Source organism: Cydia strobilella, chromosome Z (genome assembly GCF_947568885.1).
Source record: "Cydia strobilella chromosome Z, ilCydStro3.1, whole genome shotgun sequence".
Classification (NCBI taxonomy): Eukaryota; Metazoa; Arthropoda; class Insecta; order Lepidoptera; family Tortricidae; genus Cydia; species Cydia strobilella.
In genome coordinates this window covers 10,975,678-10,993,753 of record NC_086068.1, presented here as the reverse complement: position 1 = coordinate 10,993,753, position 18,076 = coordinate 10,975,678, and the positions used below count along the sequence as shown (strand labels likewise).

Below are 18,076 nucleotides of genomic sequence, written 5' to 3'. Positions count from 1 at the left end.
TTCACCTTTAAGGTCGTCGGTACTCACATCAAATAAACTTCCACTGTCCTTCACATATGGGGCATTTTCTATGAAAAGGGACCTTATTGTGGATGGCGCTTACGCCGCACAGCGTTGCGCGGCATTGTATTTATATCGGAGCATCGTTTATAATGGCGTAAGCGCCATCGACAATAAGATCCCTTTTTATAGGAAATACCACATATAATCTATTAAAGTCCGATGCAATTAGGTAGATAAATTGTTCGATCGTTTATTCACTGTTTATTGTCCCGCGTATAAAGTTTAGTCACTGTTCATAAGGGCACTGAATTCTTTGTTTAATTTATTGATGTACTGGCTGGCGCGGCGCGCCACCAGTGCAGCACAAAGCCGCACTGGCAGGGTCGCCATGTGATGTGGAACGTAATTAAGATAACTAATTGGTTATAAGTATGTTTTTATTCCTAAGTGCTAGCGTTTATATAATAGTAGGCTACGTAAGAGAGTAAGTGCGTGGCTTGGCGCACACTTTATCAGTCTTTTAAGAGTCACACGAACGAGCACGATCCTATCCGCCGCCATACAATAGAAGTTACGTAAGCGCGATCTGATTCGTCGGGAGTCCATTTCAAAAAGTTTGGGGTACCTATAGTGTTATCATGGACGCTACCAGTTCTGTGTTCATTCTCAATTCATACGCGCGGCTACAGCCCAACATCAGCCTTGGTGGTCCCGACAATGTTCACGACGACGATGGCGTTCAAAGGGTTAACCTATTGGACGCCAATGACGGATATATCGGCAGCGTAGGTCCAACGACAAAGACCGATTAATCCGTCACAGACCACAGAGCAACATAGACCTACGTGCATTCGCATAAAGTTCAATTTCAGTTTTGACACTTCGGTGGCGCGGCGGCGTCCGAGTGACAGCTTTTGTGTTTGACACGGCGTCGAGAAGGTTAATGCAGACTGCTAAGTAATTCGAATCCCTCATCCGTCCGTTTTCTCTTACAAACACGATCTAGTTCTTTTCTTTTTAAAACTACAGACTATATCTGAACCACTGGGCGGACCAGCCATGGTACGGAAATCACACGACATGTTTGATACGCATTCAATGTACTTACATTACATTTTTAGGGCAGTCAGTTGAAAATATGTACTAGCCTAATATGAAGGTCATTGGATGGTCAGTTATGTAACATAGAAAAAATAAAACATAAACGGTTTTGACTTACTTTCCCGCAGAGCTATGATGACCCAGCGCACATCATCGCGGTGCATGAAGTTCATAGCATTGACGCCCTGCACCTCGTCCGTCATGTACCCGGTCACCAGGCCGATGCGCTGCTCGCACTGTATGATCTGCCCGTCGATGGAGTGACGAGTGCGGTACTCCATACGGAACTGCTCCAGTTGTTGCTCCTTCTTGAACGTCTCCACTGTGGGACGCACGATGCCGATGAATACCTGGAGGTTGTTTTTCGATTTGTACATTAACCGAGTTAAATCTATTTTTGATAAGACTCCTTTAACGTCCGTCAGTGACAGCGGATAAATTAAAAGTATCAAAGTCGTCTGTCGCCAGAATGAAAAAAGAAAGAGTTGACCAAGAGGAATATGCCGAAAGAGGTAACCATGTTAGCTGAAAAAAATACTCAACGATTTATTGACGATTGAACCTATGTTCCGGCGAATCTCAATGATGTTCATAAAAGAAACATTTCCGTACAACCATTCATTAATTTACATTCAGTCGTATATATATGTGACCAACGACCAAAAAATTATACAAAAAGCCAATTTTTTTACGAAATACTTTGTATGGCCAAAGGAGTGGCTGCAAAATCCTGAACAGCCGTAATGTCACTGGCCGCGAACAATCTAAGAAAAAATTTTTTTGTTGTCGTGGGAGCAAATTCGGTATCAATCTAATAATTTAATTAACTTTGTGACTACTTTGAACAAAAATTATTACTTTTAATGTTTACCTTTACCCATTATGAATGTCTGGGAATGGTACAAAATAAACAAATTAGGGATGTAAACCTGACCATATATGATCGCGGTGCATGAAGTTCATAGCATTGATCATTTAGGGATGTAAAGCCTGACCATATATCATCGCGGTGCATGAAGTTCATAGCATTGACGCCCTGCACCTCGTCCGTCATGTACCCGGTCACCAGGCCGATGCGCTGCTCCTAAATGACTATATATGATCATGCGCCATGTTGCGGAATTTCATTGGAACTAATTCCTTACACTGGCAATAATTTTATTCCTAGGTTGTCACTGTTGTCAGTGTCATTGTGGCGGTTTACTTGAATAATGCTTAAGTGTTGAATATTAAATAATGAATGACAAAAATGCCCAAAACTATACATAGTCCGGAGCGGAACATTGTTTATAATATAAACTACGTACTACGTACATGCCCCCCCCACCCTTCCCCTTCTCCAAAAAAATAACGGGTCAATAATAAAAAAAAACCTGCCAAGTGCGAGTCGGACTCGCGCACCGAGGGTTCCGTGCTTTTTAGTATTTGTTGTTATAGCGGCAACAGAATTACATCATCTGTGAAAATTTCAACTGTCTAGCTATCACGGTTCATGAGATACAGCCTGGTGACAGACGGACAGACGGACAGCGGAGTCTTAGTAATAGGGTCCCGTTTTTACCCTTTGGGTACGGAACCCTAAAAAGGAATGAGAACCCCAATGGCAGCGGTTTGTGCTGTACAAGAAACTTTTTAATTTTAAAAACCACATCGTAAAATCACGAGTCATTTCATTTTAAATTTTGTACAGAGTTGGTAGTAATGGAGAAAGCGTGGGTAAACAAATATTTCTTCACATTATTCTCATATAAATAGATGATGTGTAACTTAGCTTGTTTGTCTGAGTAGATATAGCATTGATGGGCTTTAAAATGCGTGACGTGGGGGAACTATGAACTATGATTGACTCAACGGTTAGTCAATTTAATGTCTAGTTATTAATAAATTACTATTCCTACTCAAATGACTCGCTAAAATTGCACTGACTGTTTTGACCCTATGCAGGTACCATCTACAGTATTTTTTCCAACGTCTATCTCGAATTTGGTACCAGCTTCAACGAGCAAAATCCGGTGACGGCACCATCTGGCAGCAGTGGTTGCCACATCAGATTCGAACACGGACAGAAAACTAACTCAATAAAGGGCACTCACGACGTCATTGCCGCTGGAGCACGGGTTGTCGCCCCTGGCGCGCGCGCGGCGCACCATCTGGCAGCAGCGGTTGTTGCCGCGGCAGGCGCCGTCCGACTTGCGTAAGGAACCCTCCACCAAGCAGGCGACGTACTGAGTTGGCTCTGAACGCTGCGTGTGCTTCTTAAACCTGTGTCGGGTGAAATTGTAATAAATTAACGTACTTCTTACGCGTGTACTCATACTCAGTTCAAAAAACAAAACCTATAGAAGTAACTGCCAATTTTTTTTGCAGACTGGAGAGCTTTCTTATGAGCCTAAAGTCGTTCCGTACCATTACGCAAAAAACGGCAAAAAAATCACGTTTGTTTGTATGGGAGCCCTACTTAAATATTTATTTTATTCTGTTTTTAGTATTTGTTGTTATAGCGGCAACAGAAATACATCATCTGTGAAAATTTCAACTGTCTAGGTATCACGGTTCATGAGATACAGCCTGGTGACAGATGGACAGACAGACAGACAGCGGAGTCTTAGTATTAGGGTCCCGTTTTTACCCTTTTGGTACGGAACCCTAAAAATGTATTTGGGCTACGGAATCCTAATAAATAGATAACTAACGTCGTATAATTGAAGATGAAAGTTTGACGTCGCTAATTTTCACATTACAAGTTATCTTATATTTTGACTAATCAACTCATCTCTTTTATATTCAATATACGAAAGTTACTGCTTAATTAAAAATTATAAGGTCACCATAGGTACCTAACGACCCTTCTTGAAAAATTTGAATTGTTGATGTATTTACAGCAAAAGAGTATCATGTTCGCGTGTAAGATATTAACAAAGATTATCAGTCATTGTTCAATCATTTGTGTTGTCTAAGTCCAACCAACGTTGTATCGAATACTAATTACAAAAGTTCAGTTTACAGCCGGTCAATCTACTTCACAGTGTAATCGGTATATGAGAAACGCGTTTTGTTTGTCTGGAAACTTTCATAGTAAAAGTTGATTTATTACCGAACAACAATTTTCATGTTCTACAAACTACGCTGTAGAGCCATGAAATGGTCCACGTGTCATTGCAAAACAATTTGCTAACGCATTTGGTTAAAATCGTCAGGTATGCCGTTAAAATAAGGTACCTATCTACTTTATATATTGGTTGCATGGCTATTTTAAGCAATATAACCGGTATTGAAGTCAAAAGGTAATACCTATGGCTGTCCTGAACTGCGTTTTAGGTACTACACGTAACCCCCTGTTTCTGAGAACACTTTGGGTACGGAACCCTAATATTTCATAAAAATAAGTTGATTTGTTCCCTAGCTGATAAATTTGAAAACTATTTTTTTTTAATCAAAACTAAATCATATTGCCTAAAAGTTAGACCTTTAAAAAAATACAACAGTTGTACTATATTCATAAGATGACTGCGAAGTAGTTGTCTACAGACTCCAGCAAGCCGCAGCCAGCAGACACCACTCAAATGCAGTTGATTAAGATATCAGTGATTTTTAGGGTTCCGTACACAATGGGTAAAAACGGGACCCTATTACTAAGACTCCGCTGCCCGTCTGTCTGTCACCGGGCGGTATCTCATGAACCGTGATAGCTAGACAGTTGAAATTTTCACAGAATATGTATTTCTGTTGCCGCTATAACAACAAATACTAAAAAGTACGGAACCCTCGGTGGGCGAATCTGACTCGCACTTGGCCGGTATTTTTATATTTATTATTATAAATCTGACAAAAATATTATATTATTTATTAAATATATATAAACATCGACTCACATTCTTGTTTAGAGCCGTTCGCGATGGCTGTCTTGCATCGGCCGGGTATGAGATAACTGGAGGCGGTTGTGCGTACCTTACAACGAATCGCCTTTTCTCGCCAGCCAGTGCTTTAGCCACCAGTGACTTCCCGTCCGGCCGATCAGGGATCAGAAGTTCCCCGTTGGGCCCCAAGATTTGGCTCCTGGGCTTTAATTGGTAGAGAAGTGTCTTGTGGTCGTCCTTGTGAGTAATTGTGAATAAGTTCTGGCCGAGGAGTTCCAACTGTCGACAAAAAAACACACAATGAGCCTGGATTTTTTTTAGCGTGACCCGTAAGATACGACGAGTAAACATATGTTACTTACTCGTTATGAAACAGCCTTTAAGTTCACCCGCGTAATAGAATACCCGTCCCTCTCTAATTAATACAGTTAGAACAAAGACGGGTAGCCTATCTCGCGCCCGAGATACTGTCGCAGTGCTCCTGAGCTAAGCCTACTATACTAAAATGCACACCAGAATATTCTCGTAGTTTTCATATTATGTAGTTATGTTGCGAAATATGTATCATAAAGATACGTATAAAATTATGAAACAGTTACAAAAACTGACAAATGTATAACATTTATTTGTGGGTAAGCAGTGATACCAAATATTTCTTAACATAAATCTGATGACGTTAAAACAGCCCCACTACGCATAACAGCCGTAACTGACATTAGCAAATCAGTTGAAAGTTGTGGAAGTTAATAATACAGTATGTTTTCGAATGAACGGGAGATCCATTCAAACTTACATTGTGACATCTAAATGATGTCAGTCGCGCGTACATTTTACTCGTACTTGTCCGTACATGTATTGGCGCGAGCGAGACGCACGATCGACTGACATCATTTAAATGTCTCTATGTGTTTGAATTGGCCTCCTGTTGTTACGCGTGGTGGGGCAGAGATAAAAACAAGATGTCATACGACGGGGTACTAACGAAGTTTCACATGCATTTAAGTATATATTTTATTTATACACACCTCAGTATAGCCAAGATATTGTTGCACATTTTGGGACACCACTACTACGATTCCCTTGTATGTGGTAGTCAGTAAGAAGCCGTTGAAAAACTGCAACAGGGTTTGGGCAGATGCGCTGTTTATCTCGGCGGGCGCACGACCAATCGTCTCACCGAATACTGTAAATTAACAGATAGCTTTCAGTAAGGCTACGACCGTACAGCTCAACGTAGGTGGCGCTGCAGTGAAACGATCCAAATTTTCCAATTCGAGTGCCAGGTTTCGATCAATCGAAAAGGTTGAAACTTTAACCTGCAGACGTTTCTTTTCGAAAGTATATCATTTTAAAAATTCTACAAAACTATTCTTTGATGTAGGATGGAACCAGCGTCTTCTGGAGCATAATTGTTAACCTTGATATTTTTCTTCTTTGTGTTAATAAATTATGTTGGTAGTCGGCAGACATATTCATGTATTGTTAGTTTCATGTATGGCAGCATAATCTTTTTTCTCTTTCAATCTTATAAATTTCGGTACTTCGCAATCGCCTCCTTGCTATGATGCCATAACCCGACCATGAAAAAAAAATGCCCGTTCGGTGATAAAGACAAAGCATGGCACTATTTTCTCTTTCCTCTTATAGGAATCGCAATAAGACTATCTTTTTCGATCAAAGAGTGTCAGGCCCTTGGCGACCATGCATGTCGTAAATAAATAAATAACTTTTTTCAACGCTTTCAAAAATGTTGTGCCATATCCGCATTTTACTATCGGATAATTACACTCTGTTAACAGAAAATTATCACAAGTGTGAAATATTCAAAACTTTTGTGTCATTTTGTGTTTTGTACAAACTTTAACATTTACTCATCAAAACTGATATGGCAATAATAAAAATGCTTTTATTGCATGATTACCACTATATTCACAATATTTGTATGGTACTATAAAATTTAGTAAACATATGTGCCAAAATGATAAATAAGTTCAATATTTCCTAAATGTAAAACTTAGAAATAGTACATTTCGATGCTAGTGCGGAAAGTATGTCATTACTTCACGAGTACCGAGATATCTCGATATCTCGGGACGAGTGAAGAATGACATATCCGCACGTGTATCGAACGACGTTTTTTAATACAGTTGCGAAAAAATAAGAAAAGCAACAAGTATTAAGGAATGCAATTCGAAACTTTTTATATTATTAATTCTGTGACATCATTGACAATGACATTATGAAGAGGTGTTTTTCTAGCTTTTATTCGACTAGAATAGATTTTGTTATTATTATTGAACCCACTTCAATGAGTTTTTTTTTTCAAATGCATGTTCTATAAGACAGAAACAATTGTAAATTGTACTATTATTACCTAAATATCGTTATTTACGATTATTTGTGTATCGTATATTTATAAAAACAATATCGAATGTTGCCTTTGGAAACTTAAAACATTCTTGCAGTAAGACAATATGCCTCTTCTTTGACAGGCGTTCCGTTCCATTCAGACAACTTATTAAAAACGGTTTTTCAACATTAAAAAATAAACGTGTTATAATACTTATAATGATGAAGAGGTAAGTAATAAAATATGAAATATGCATATAACAGTAGGTTTTTATGTTGATTACGACGTTTAAAGGAAACTACCTATAATATAAACACTCGTGAATTGGAACAAGTATAAATTTAAAAAAATTGGAAAAGTAAAAAGCACCAACCAACCAACCAAACCAAAACCAACTTTCCGCACGCTAAACAGCCACGAAAAGTAGCACTTTTTGAGCAACTGTATTAAAAAATATTTTTTTTGCTTCTTTTCGCTCTCCTGCAAACCAAAGTAAGACTTCGTATGGCACAAACGTATTCTCACCCGAGGATTTAGTATTTACACTAAATTTTTTTTAGTCATTCACTATGCGGTTTAAGTTTAGGTAGGTCGAGTTAGACCAAGAAAAGTTTGCAACGAATTTGATAGCATACGCAGTGCAAGTGTTATTTATACGTCATAATTTCATATAAATTTGACGTTTAAAATAACACTTGCACTGCGGCGTGTGCTATCAAAATTGTTGCAGACTTGTCTTGGTCTAAATATATGTAGGTAAATACTAATTAGCAACCTGCCCCGGCTTATCAATTTACTACCCGTGCGTTAATATGCCAATAATTTTTCATTAGCTTGTTATATGGAGTATGAATTCGACTTAAATGTTTAATTTTACCATATTATATTGTTTAACATTAACCTCTAAATTTAACTTTGAAATGTTTCACTGCGTAAAAGATTACACCTAACAACACAACTCAAAAATACAAAAATATACATATGCCTCTACCTCCAGTCATCACATAATTTCGAGTAACAAAACAACCAATCAGTTTTTCGCCCCCGAAAAACCCCACAACAAATTTCATCGAAATCGTTAGAACTGTTTCCGAGATCCCCAAAATAAATAGACAGGGTGATTCAGGAAACGTGAACAGGATTAACATTATTGCGCATTTCGTGAATTACAAGCGACTGTTTGGATCAGTATTAGTCAGATTAACGTTAACTTTTTCAACGCGACTAAAAAGTTAACGTTAATCTGACTAATACTGATCCAAACAGTCGCTTGTAATTCACGAAATGCGCAATAATGTTAATCCTGTTCACGTTTCCTGAATCACCCTGTCTATTTATTTTGGGGATCTCGGAAACAGTTCTAACGATTTCGATGAAATTTGTTGTGGGGTTTTTCGGGGGCGAAAAACTGATTGGTTGTTTTGTTACTCGAAATTATGTGATGACTGGAGGTAGAGGCATATGTATATTTTTGTATTTTTGAGTTGTGTTGTTAGGTGTAATCTTTTACGCAGTGAAACATTTCAAAGTTAAATTTAGAGGTTAATGTTAAACAATATAATATGGTAAAATTAAACATTTAAGTCGAATTCATACTCCATATAACAAGCTAATGAAAAATTATTGGCATATTAACGCACGGGTAGTAAATTGATAAGCCGGGGCAGGTTGCTAATTAGTATTTACCTACATATATTTAGACCAAGACAAGTCTGCAACAATTTTGATAGCACACGCCGCAGTGCAAGTGTTATTTTAAACGTCAAATTTATATGAAATTATGACGTATAAATAACACTTGCACTGCGTATGCTATCAAATTCGTTGCAAACTTTTCTTGGTCTAACTCGACCTACCTAAACTTAAACCGCATAGTGAATGACTAAAAAAAATTTAGTGTAAATACTAAATCCTCGGGTGAGAATACGTTTGTGCCATACGAAGTCTTACTTTGGTTTGCAGGAGAGCGAAAAGAAGCAAAAAAAATATTTTTTAATACAGTTGCTCAAAAAGTGCTACTTTTCGTGGCTGTTTAGCGTGCGGAAAGTTGGTTTTGGTTTGGTTGGTTGGTTGGTGCTTTTTACTTTTCCAATTTTTTTAAATTTATACTTGTTCCAATTCACGAGTGTTTATATTATAGGTAGTTTCCTTTAAACGTCGTAATCAACATAAAAACCTACTGTTATATGCATATTTCATATTTTATTACTTACCTCTTCATCATTATAAGTATTATAACACGTTTATTTTTTAATGTTGAAAAACCGTTTTTAATAAGTTGTCTGAATGGAACGGAACGCCTGTCAAAGAAGAGGCATATTGTCTTACTGCAAGAATGTTTTAAGTTTCCAAAGGCAACATTCGATATTGTTTTTATAAATATACGATACACAAATAATCGTAAATAACGATATTTAGGTAATAATAGTACAATTTACAATTGTTTCTGTCTTATAGAACATGCATTTGAAAAAAAAAACTCATTGAAGTGGGTTCAATAATAATAACAAAATCTATTCTAGTCGAATAAAAGCTAGAAAAACACCTCTTCATAATGTCATTGTCAATGATGTCACAGAATTAATAATATAAAAAGTTTCGAATTGCATTCCTTAATACTTGTTGCTTTTCTTATTTTTTCGCAACTGTATTAAAAAACGTCGTTCGATACACGTGCGGATATGTCATTCTTCACTCGTCCCGAGATATCGAGATATCTCGGTACTCGTGAAGTAATGACATACTTTCCGCACTAGCATCGAAATGTACTATTTCTAAGTTTTACATTTAGGAAATATTGAACTTATTTATCATTTTGGCACATATGTTTACTAAATTTTATAGTACCATACAAATATTGTGAATATAGTGGTAATCATGCAATAAAAGCATTTTTATTATTGCCATATCAGTTTTGATGAGTAAATGTTAAAGTTTGTACAAAACACAAAATGACACAAAAGTTTTGAATATTTCACACTTGTGATAATTTTCTGTTAACAGAGTGTAATTATCCGATAGTAAAATGCGGATATGGCACAACATTTTTGAAACATAGTTTTTTTGCAAAAACAGATTAGTGTCAAGCATAGCATATTTTTTGTTTTAGGAATCATTAAAAAACGATTTTGCTCAAAAATGGATATGGCACAAACGTATTCTCAGCAGACGAAATGTACTCGACTTCAGTAAAATGTCAACCATGTGAAACCAGTATTATTTTGACAGTTTTGACATATATAATATTAAAGGTACACATCAGATTTCGTACGAGGGCTGATCCGAAAGTTGTTAGCTGCTCCGGCTCTACTCATGCGATCACAATATTATTTATACCATTGTGAGGGATATTTCAATGCTAATATGGCTTTGTTTTTTTTTTTAATTAATGCGAATATATATTTGTTATTATATATTTTTACTGAAAGCTGTTTTGTAAGGAGTTACGAATTCCTTAGAAAAAAAAACGGAAATTTTAGGCACAATTAACTGAATTTCGTATTTAAATCTTTGAAAATCGAACTTAAATTTACCCGGGACTAATTATTCTGTTCCTTCTGCTATTTTTAATGTATAAATTTAATGTGTAAAAAAATAAAATAATCTATATGTATAATTTTTTTTTAAATATCAGAAATTTTTACTTTTAATGAAATGACTCATTGTTGACACCTATTAAATCATAATAATGTTTACTCAATTAAAACGATTTACGTGTAAAAAAACCGGCCGAGATTCGTAAATAAACCTATAAAAACTAATTGTTTTTTTTTAACAATACTGTTTATAAAATGACAGCACATATGGAGTCTCAATTACTGATTCTCATGACTGATGGTTAGGCTTCGACGCGTCGAAATAAAACAAAATAAAAAATAAGCTAATCGTTTTCTAAAAATGTATTTACACCACTTCAATAAGTACTGAAAGATCCCTCACAATGGTATAAATAATATTGTGATCGCATGAGTAGAGCCGGAGCAGCTTACAACTTTCGGATCAGCCCTCGTATAATATTTACATTAGGTATTTTATAACTATTTACTGCACATAAAATGGCACAAATGGCGGACTAAAGTCAACCATTGGGCTATAAGCTATAAAAGGCGTTCGCCGCTCTACTGCTTGATCAGTTGACTAGCCAAACACCACAGGTTTGGCTAGTCAACTGATTTGTGTCATGCTCTTGCTTAAACTAGAATTAGTCATAGAAACCCACCAGAAAACCACTGATCTACCTACCTCACAAAACGTTTCAGTAAAGTGGATGAAAGGATGTAGTAAATGCAACGCCTACGGCTATAATTACTCAGTCGTTCCATCCATTCGCGCCAGCTATTGTATTTTTTTATTGCCTACTTTTAATGTTCGATGCAAAAACAGACTGTAAAATCAGGTAGGTGATTGGTGGAAATCGATCAGGTTCACATTAATACAAGATCACGTACTTACTTAACTTAGAAATCTCAAATTGTATGCAGTGGGCGCTAAAATATGATATCTTCCTCAATTTATCTATTTGTTTCAGTGCTTTTCGTCTGCTTTTCGAGAAACCTCAATTTTGCTTTCATCAATTGTATTTGACACCATGTATACGAGTACTTCAGGTCAGTGCCTAGGCCTAGCGTGCGTCAAGACGAGCCAAGCGAAGTGCAAGGGCCACTGTTACCATAACCGACACCTCTGTATATAGTAGTAGTAGTTTATAATAATGAATAAATAAAAACCGGCCAAGTGCGAGTCAGACTCGCCCACCGAGAGTTCCGTACTTTTTAGTACTTGTTGTTATAGCGGCAACAGAAATACATCATCTGTGAAAATTTCAAATGTCTTGCTATCACGGTTCATGAGATACAGCCTGGTGACAGACAGACGGACAGACGGACAGTGGAGTCTTAGTAATAGGGTCCCGTTTTTACCCTTTGGGTACGGAACCCTAAAAAACACTTCATTTTAAAGTATTTCCTGCACAATAAAATATTTCCTGACGATTCAAAAAATACAAACGTAATTTTTCAAGTTTTCACTTCTGTTCACTTCTGTCGGCACTCCCGGGGTTTCACTGCTTTTTTTTACGTCCAATATTACTGAAGTAAAGAATACTGTTAGTTTTGAAACAATGTTAAGTAATGTAGAAGCGCTGGTGGCCTAGCGGTAAGAGCGTGCGACTTTCAATCCGGAGGTCGCGGGTTCAAACCCTGGCTCGTACCAATGACTTTTTCGGAACTTATGTATGTACTACATATCATTTGATATTCACCAGTTGCTTTTTGGGTGAGAAAAACATCGTAAGGAAACCGGATTTAACCCAATAAGGCCTAGTTTCCCCTCTGGGGTGGAAGGTCAATTCTTGGGATTAGTTGTCAAGCGGACCCCAGGCTCCCATTAGCCGTGACAAAAATGCCAGGATAACGCGAGGAACAAGAGTTAAGTAATGTAGAAAGAATGATAAAAAAAGATCCTATATAATTGATCTAAATTTGCGCATTATTGTAGTTTAAAAAAATAACATTTGTTTTAAGATGAAATGGCGGAAAATTTGGTGATTTTCAGTATGTGATAGGCGGGTTTTTTTGGGGTTTGCAATTATTTTATATTTAAAAATCTTTATCATAGGTATATTACAAATAGTGTACCTTTCTGATGGTAGTAAGATTTTTCATATATCTCTTACTGAAAATTATATATTTACAGAAATATGATTTGGCTTATGTAAATTCTAACACTGATTTAGCAGTGAAATTCGATGTTTTAATTTAAGGGTTAAGCTATTCTTTTATTTTAATAATTTGTAATTATAGTACTATCTACTGAAAATACAACCATATTACAATATATGGGCTTCTGTGAGCTATCGCTGAATACCTATATTCCGTCACACCTTTAATTTTTTGTACAACGATTTATGATCATCTTCACTCGTTTCCTGCTACAATGCCACAATTTTATTTACATTTTTATAAGCTGTATTATGCTCATTAGAATGTCATCTCATGTTATCAAGAAGAAGAAGAGTTTAGTCAAAAAGGCAAATTCACTAACTTAGAACTATCTCAATCTGAAATATCTGAATAAAATTAGAAAAGATAACTATTGTAAAAAGATAATGTAATGAGGTATAATTTGGCTTGTATAATTAAAAATGGAGATTTTTTTAATAGGAGAATTTGGTAAAGACTGTCAGAAGACGTGCAGAAGACCGTGTACAAAAACATATAGGTACTGTGGAAAGTGTGGAATATATAATGGTCCTTAGACCACTATATATTCCACACAGACAACCTAATGTTAAATTATGTTTGTAATTTTATTATGTAGTTTGATAAACACAAATTATTAAAAAAAAAGTGCTGCTTGATAATGCACATTCATTTAAAAGATTTACCATATATTATCATGCATGCTCGGATTTTGTCCTGTATAGTCTGTAAGGCATACGAGTGGTCACGTGTAACATAACATAATGAGAAATGCTGTAACTTAGCTTTTTCACGCGACTGCCGTAGTTATTCAAGGTTATTATTCATATTTTTCTTATGGTTCTTATTATGTATGTATGTATAAACTCTTTATTGTACAAAACACAGAACACAAATATGGCACAGAAATAGGTAGTACAAAGTTACAAAGTACAAAGTTGTTATTTGTGGATAAAGTGCGTATCAGTTTTGGAATCATTAAGTTTCAATTGGCACGTAATTTGAATACACCTATTACTAATATGCATGCACAACCTTATTGTGAGAACAGTGGCACACAGTGGTAAACAATACGTACATACATAACCTATCTACAATATGACATTACAAAGTAGCATTGGATAAGGTTAGGTCGGCGCCACATGAGTTACAAAAGCGCGGCTGCCGTTTCGCCTACGAGAATGACGCATCTTTCGTTTGAATATAATTGGCGAAGGCAATACAATAGATATTAAGATGTCGGCGTGCCGTCCGATGCATGTGTTGATACCCTAAATGCGAAAAGCATGTTTGCCCACGTGCTTGATGTTCATAATCACGTTACGGTACACGATAGGATTTTAATATTTTATGTCGATGAGACACTAATGCGATACTTCGCTGCGGTCTTAGATTGCAGACCGTTTCTTACAATTCGTACGAACTCGATGCGGGCAGCCACGTGTTGCAAGCTGCTAATACTTGGATTTGATTTACATTGGCTTTATATTTATATAAAACCCGAGTCCCCCGGCAAGCTCGGCCGAATTGCACCTTCCCATACAAACGTAGTTCCGCAATCATTTTAAAACTACGTGTTGGATTGTAATGAAACTTTGCACATACAATGAAATGAGGTATATCTAGGTCTATAATTAGTTTGTATAGCTCCATGCAGTTTATAAAACAAACGAAATAAACGAAATATGTGCTTATTGATTCCCCATACAAATTTCCACCCCCCTTTTCACTAAAAAACTACCCTATGTCCTTTTCAGGGACTCAAATTATCTCTATGCCAAATTTCAACTAAATCGGTTCAGCGGTTTAAGCGTGAAGAGGTAGCACACAGACAGACAGACAGACTTTCGCATTTATAATATTGACATGATCTCTTTATTTTTTTCAAAGTTTTTCTGGTCACGCTCTTATCGTAAATAGTAGATCTTTTATTTACAGTTCACACCAGCTAATCAATTTTAGGAGAACTTAGTTCAATAATAGTAATTTTTCACGTATTTGTTTGTCGTGACGCGCCGCCACCATTTAACTATTATTACGAGTACTTCGTATAGAATTGTCACATAATATACTCGTACAACACGTACCCATGTGTCCATGCGTTGATGCTGGGCGGCAGCAACTCGGTTTAACAAATTTTTGTCACTCGTCAACGCTCTTAGCATTCGCATGTCAACAAAATAAAACGCGATAATGCCGTGCTGCGCCTTAAAAACGTGTAAAAATACTAAAAATCAATCTACTGTTAAGAAAAAAGACAGTGGCGTAACGTATAACGTATCATCGGTAAGTAAACAAAACATTAACTAAAACCAACCAAAACTATTTTATAGGTATATTTTATTTTCCTTTGCCTGTGGACATTTTGTATGAAAATCATAGATTATGAAATGTGACCCATAGAGATAGGACACGTAGGTACCTAATTTTGTTACTAAACTAAGTTTGTTTCAAGGTAAATAAAGTTTAATGTCAAATACTTAATGTTTTTATTTTATTTGTTTACTTGTTTAGAAATATGTATTTAAGTCTGAAGAACAAAGATGCTGCCATATGCCGCTATTCAATCGAAGTTACAAAAAACATGTAACTTGGCATGAACATAGGAGTATCAAGTACCATAATTATATCTATGTTTAATATTAGTTTTCATTGCTAGAAATTGTAATACAAATAAAATAGAGCTAATAGAAGTTTTACATACAAACAATATAATCGCTATATTTTATTTGTGTTACGATTTCTAACAACGAAAATTAACACCATATCGATAATATCGATATATGTACCTATATTCGTATTTACACTAACTTAAATTTACTAACTAAATAGGAGTGATACCGTATTTATTATATTATCATGATGCGAAGTCTCAATTTTTTTTAATTCAAGTAACTATGTATATATTAATAATAAATTATGAAATAGAATATGTATTCAATCAAATAAATGAGGCTCGTAGGTAAGATATGCTTCACTTCTACGGCATCGAATCTATGTAGGGATCATCATCGCGACCAAAACGTCAAGCGCCGGTGTTATTCATGGCGCTTACGACGTCACGAAAGAGGGGCGTTGAATCTTGCGTTGCGACTTAAACGTGTAAGCGCTTATGCTGGGGCCACAGCCACACTAACGGGAAACGCGTTAATTCGACGTTTTTCATACGGCTACATTGGGATTATCGCGATAACGCGTTTCCCGTTAGTGGGGCCCCGGCATTACGAACGATTTGGTCGCGGTTAAAAAGAAATGGGAAACTGAAACCTTTAACTAAATTATTTAATACATATTTGGTTTATTTGTTAATTCCCACTAATTAATAATAAGTGAGAAAAGTAAATGATGCAATAAATATAAATTGCGTCTTGCAATAAGTATACAATTACTTAAACGATGGATCGCATCACACCTGCGGCGCGGCGGCGTAGAGCACTCTGCCGCGGAGGATGTCTATCGGCCAGTAGCGGCGACAGGACTCGCCACAGCTTCTCTACTCGGTCGGATACTCGGGTAATTGGTATGGGTGTAATGTTCTGCGGCATATACAATTATACAATGGAATGTGGTGAAACGAGAAGATTTGCAAATTAATATAGTGGAACTAGATCACTCTAGCCCCTACTGCGTATATATGTCCGTCCAAAAACCTATCAGACGTGGAGTGCGTCTAACTCAAGCTCACGGCATAGAAGGAAGTAATTATTAATTAAGTGTGAAGTCAAAAAATAAACCTACAATTAATATACAATTAAATTATTAAAAATTAGTTGTATTCAGTGTTGAAAGACGTAAAATTCAAGAACTCAGTAAGAAAAACAAAACAAAGTAATGCTAAATGTATCATAAAGTAATGGGAGCAATTTAATAAATATCCACTAAAGTTTTATCGACGTCGATATAAAGGTTTCTACTTTTATATTTAATAAAAAATGTTAAGTACTTCTCCTTGAATATAAATTTTAGAGTTTAAACTTTATGTACTTACTTATTTTAATGACTAGGTACATATTTATTTACAATTCATTACAAATATAAAGTATATACTAAAAAAATTATATAAAACAACAAATAAGGCAACTAATTAAAACGTTTCGTTTTTATTTTGTATTAGATTATAAACTTTTATAATTCCATAACGGTGGTACATTATCTATTATCGACATCGTCTTATACAGAGTGTCCTTAGACATTGGACAAAGCCGAAATGTACATATGCATTAGGGTATTTAGAATCAGTATACCAAGTATCATAACAATCAGTATACCAAGTATCATAACAACAAAGAAATGAACAAAGTACGTTTTTTTACTTTGGAGCAGCCTGTATGTGTTTATAGCTCCTGAGGTAATAAATAGTATGAAACCTTCTTCGACCTTATTGATTATCTTTTTAGGGTTCCGTAGCCAAATGGCAAAAAACGGAACCCTTATAGATTCGTCATGTCTGTCTGTCTGTCTGTCCGTCCGTATGTCACAGCCACTTTTCTCTGAAACTATAGTGTTAAAACTTGGTAAGTAGATGTATTCTGTGAACCGCATTAAGATTTTCACACAAAAATAGAATAAAAATAACAATAAATTTTGGGGGTTCCCCATACTTGGAACTGAAACTCAATTTTTTTTTCCATTGCAAACTTCCACCGAAAATTGGTTTGAACGAGATCTAGTAAGTAGTTTTTTTTAATACGTCATAAATCGTAAACCGCAATCTCCTTTCACTCATAATACATTGTTTAAATTGTGCAATGTACGGAATCCTCGGTGCGCGAGTCCGACTCGCACTTGGCCGGTTTTTTATTTATGACATTAATAAGATTTTGACTTTTGACAAATGTCATCATTGCCGCACATTTTCGAACAAGTTGTCAAAAACACTGCCAATGATTAATACAGTATGTTTCTTTTTGTTGTCGATCATTGGAATTAATTTTTGTTTGAAAATTTATTTTTTTATCTTTTGTTCTAATTAAAAAAAATATTAACGTTAGAGCATTCCTGAGAAGTAACCCTACGTGGGATTTCAGGGTTTGTCCAATGGCTAAGGTCACCCTGTATGTAATTGT

General features: G+C 36.0%; 1 protein-coding gene across 3 annotated transcripts in view; it reads right to left on the bottom strand.

Moving 5' to 3' along the window:
- Nucleotides 1–18,076, bottom strand: part of LOC134754226 (basic helix-loop-helix ARNT-like protein 1) — an 82,202-nt gene that overhangs the window by 22,871 nt on the left and 41,255 nt on the right. For all 3 annotated transcript variants that reach the window (XR_010128881.1, XM_063690397.1, XM_063690396.1), the window contains exons 3-6: nt 5,987–6,144; nt 5,053–5,240; nt 3,198–3,366; nt 1,223–1,454 (exon numbers count right to left, since the gene is read on the bottom strand). Coding sequence is in view for 2 of the 3 variants with exons in the window: in XM_063690397.1 (XP_063546467.1) it covers nt 1,223–1,454; nt 3,198–3,366; nt 5,053–5,240; nt 5,987–6,144 (747 nt within the window). In the remaining variant the exon portion in view is untranslated. The remainder of the gene's footprint in view (nt 1–1,222; nt 1,455–3,197; nt 3,367–5,052; nt 5,241–5,986; nt 6,145–18,076) is intronic.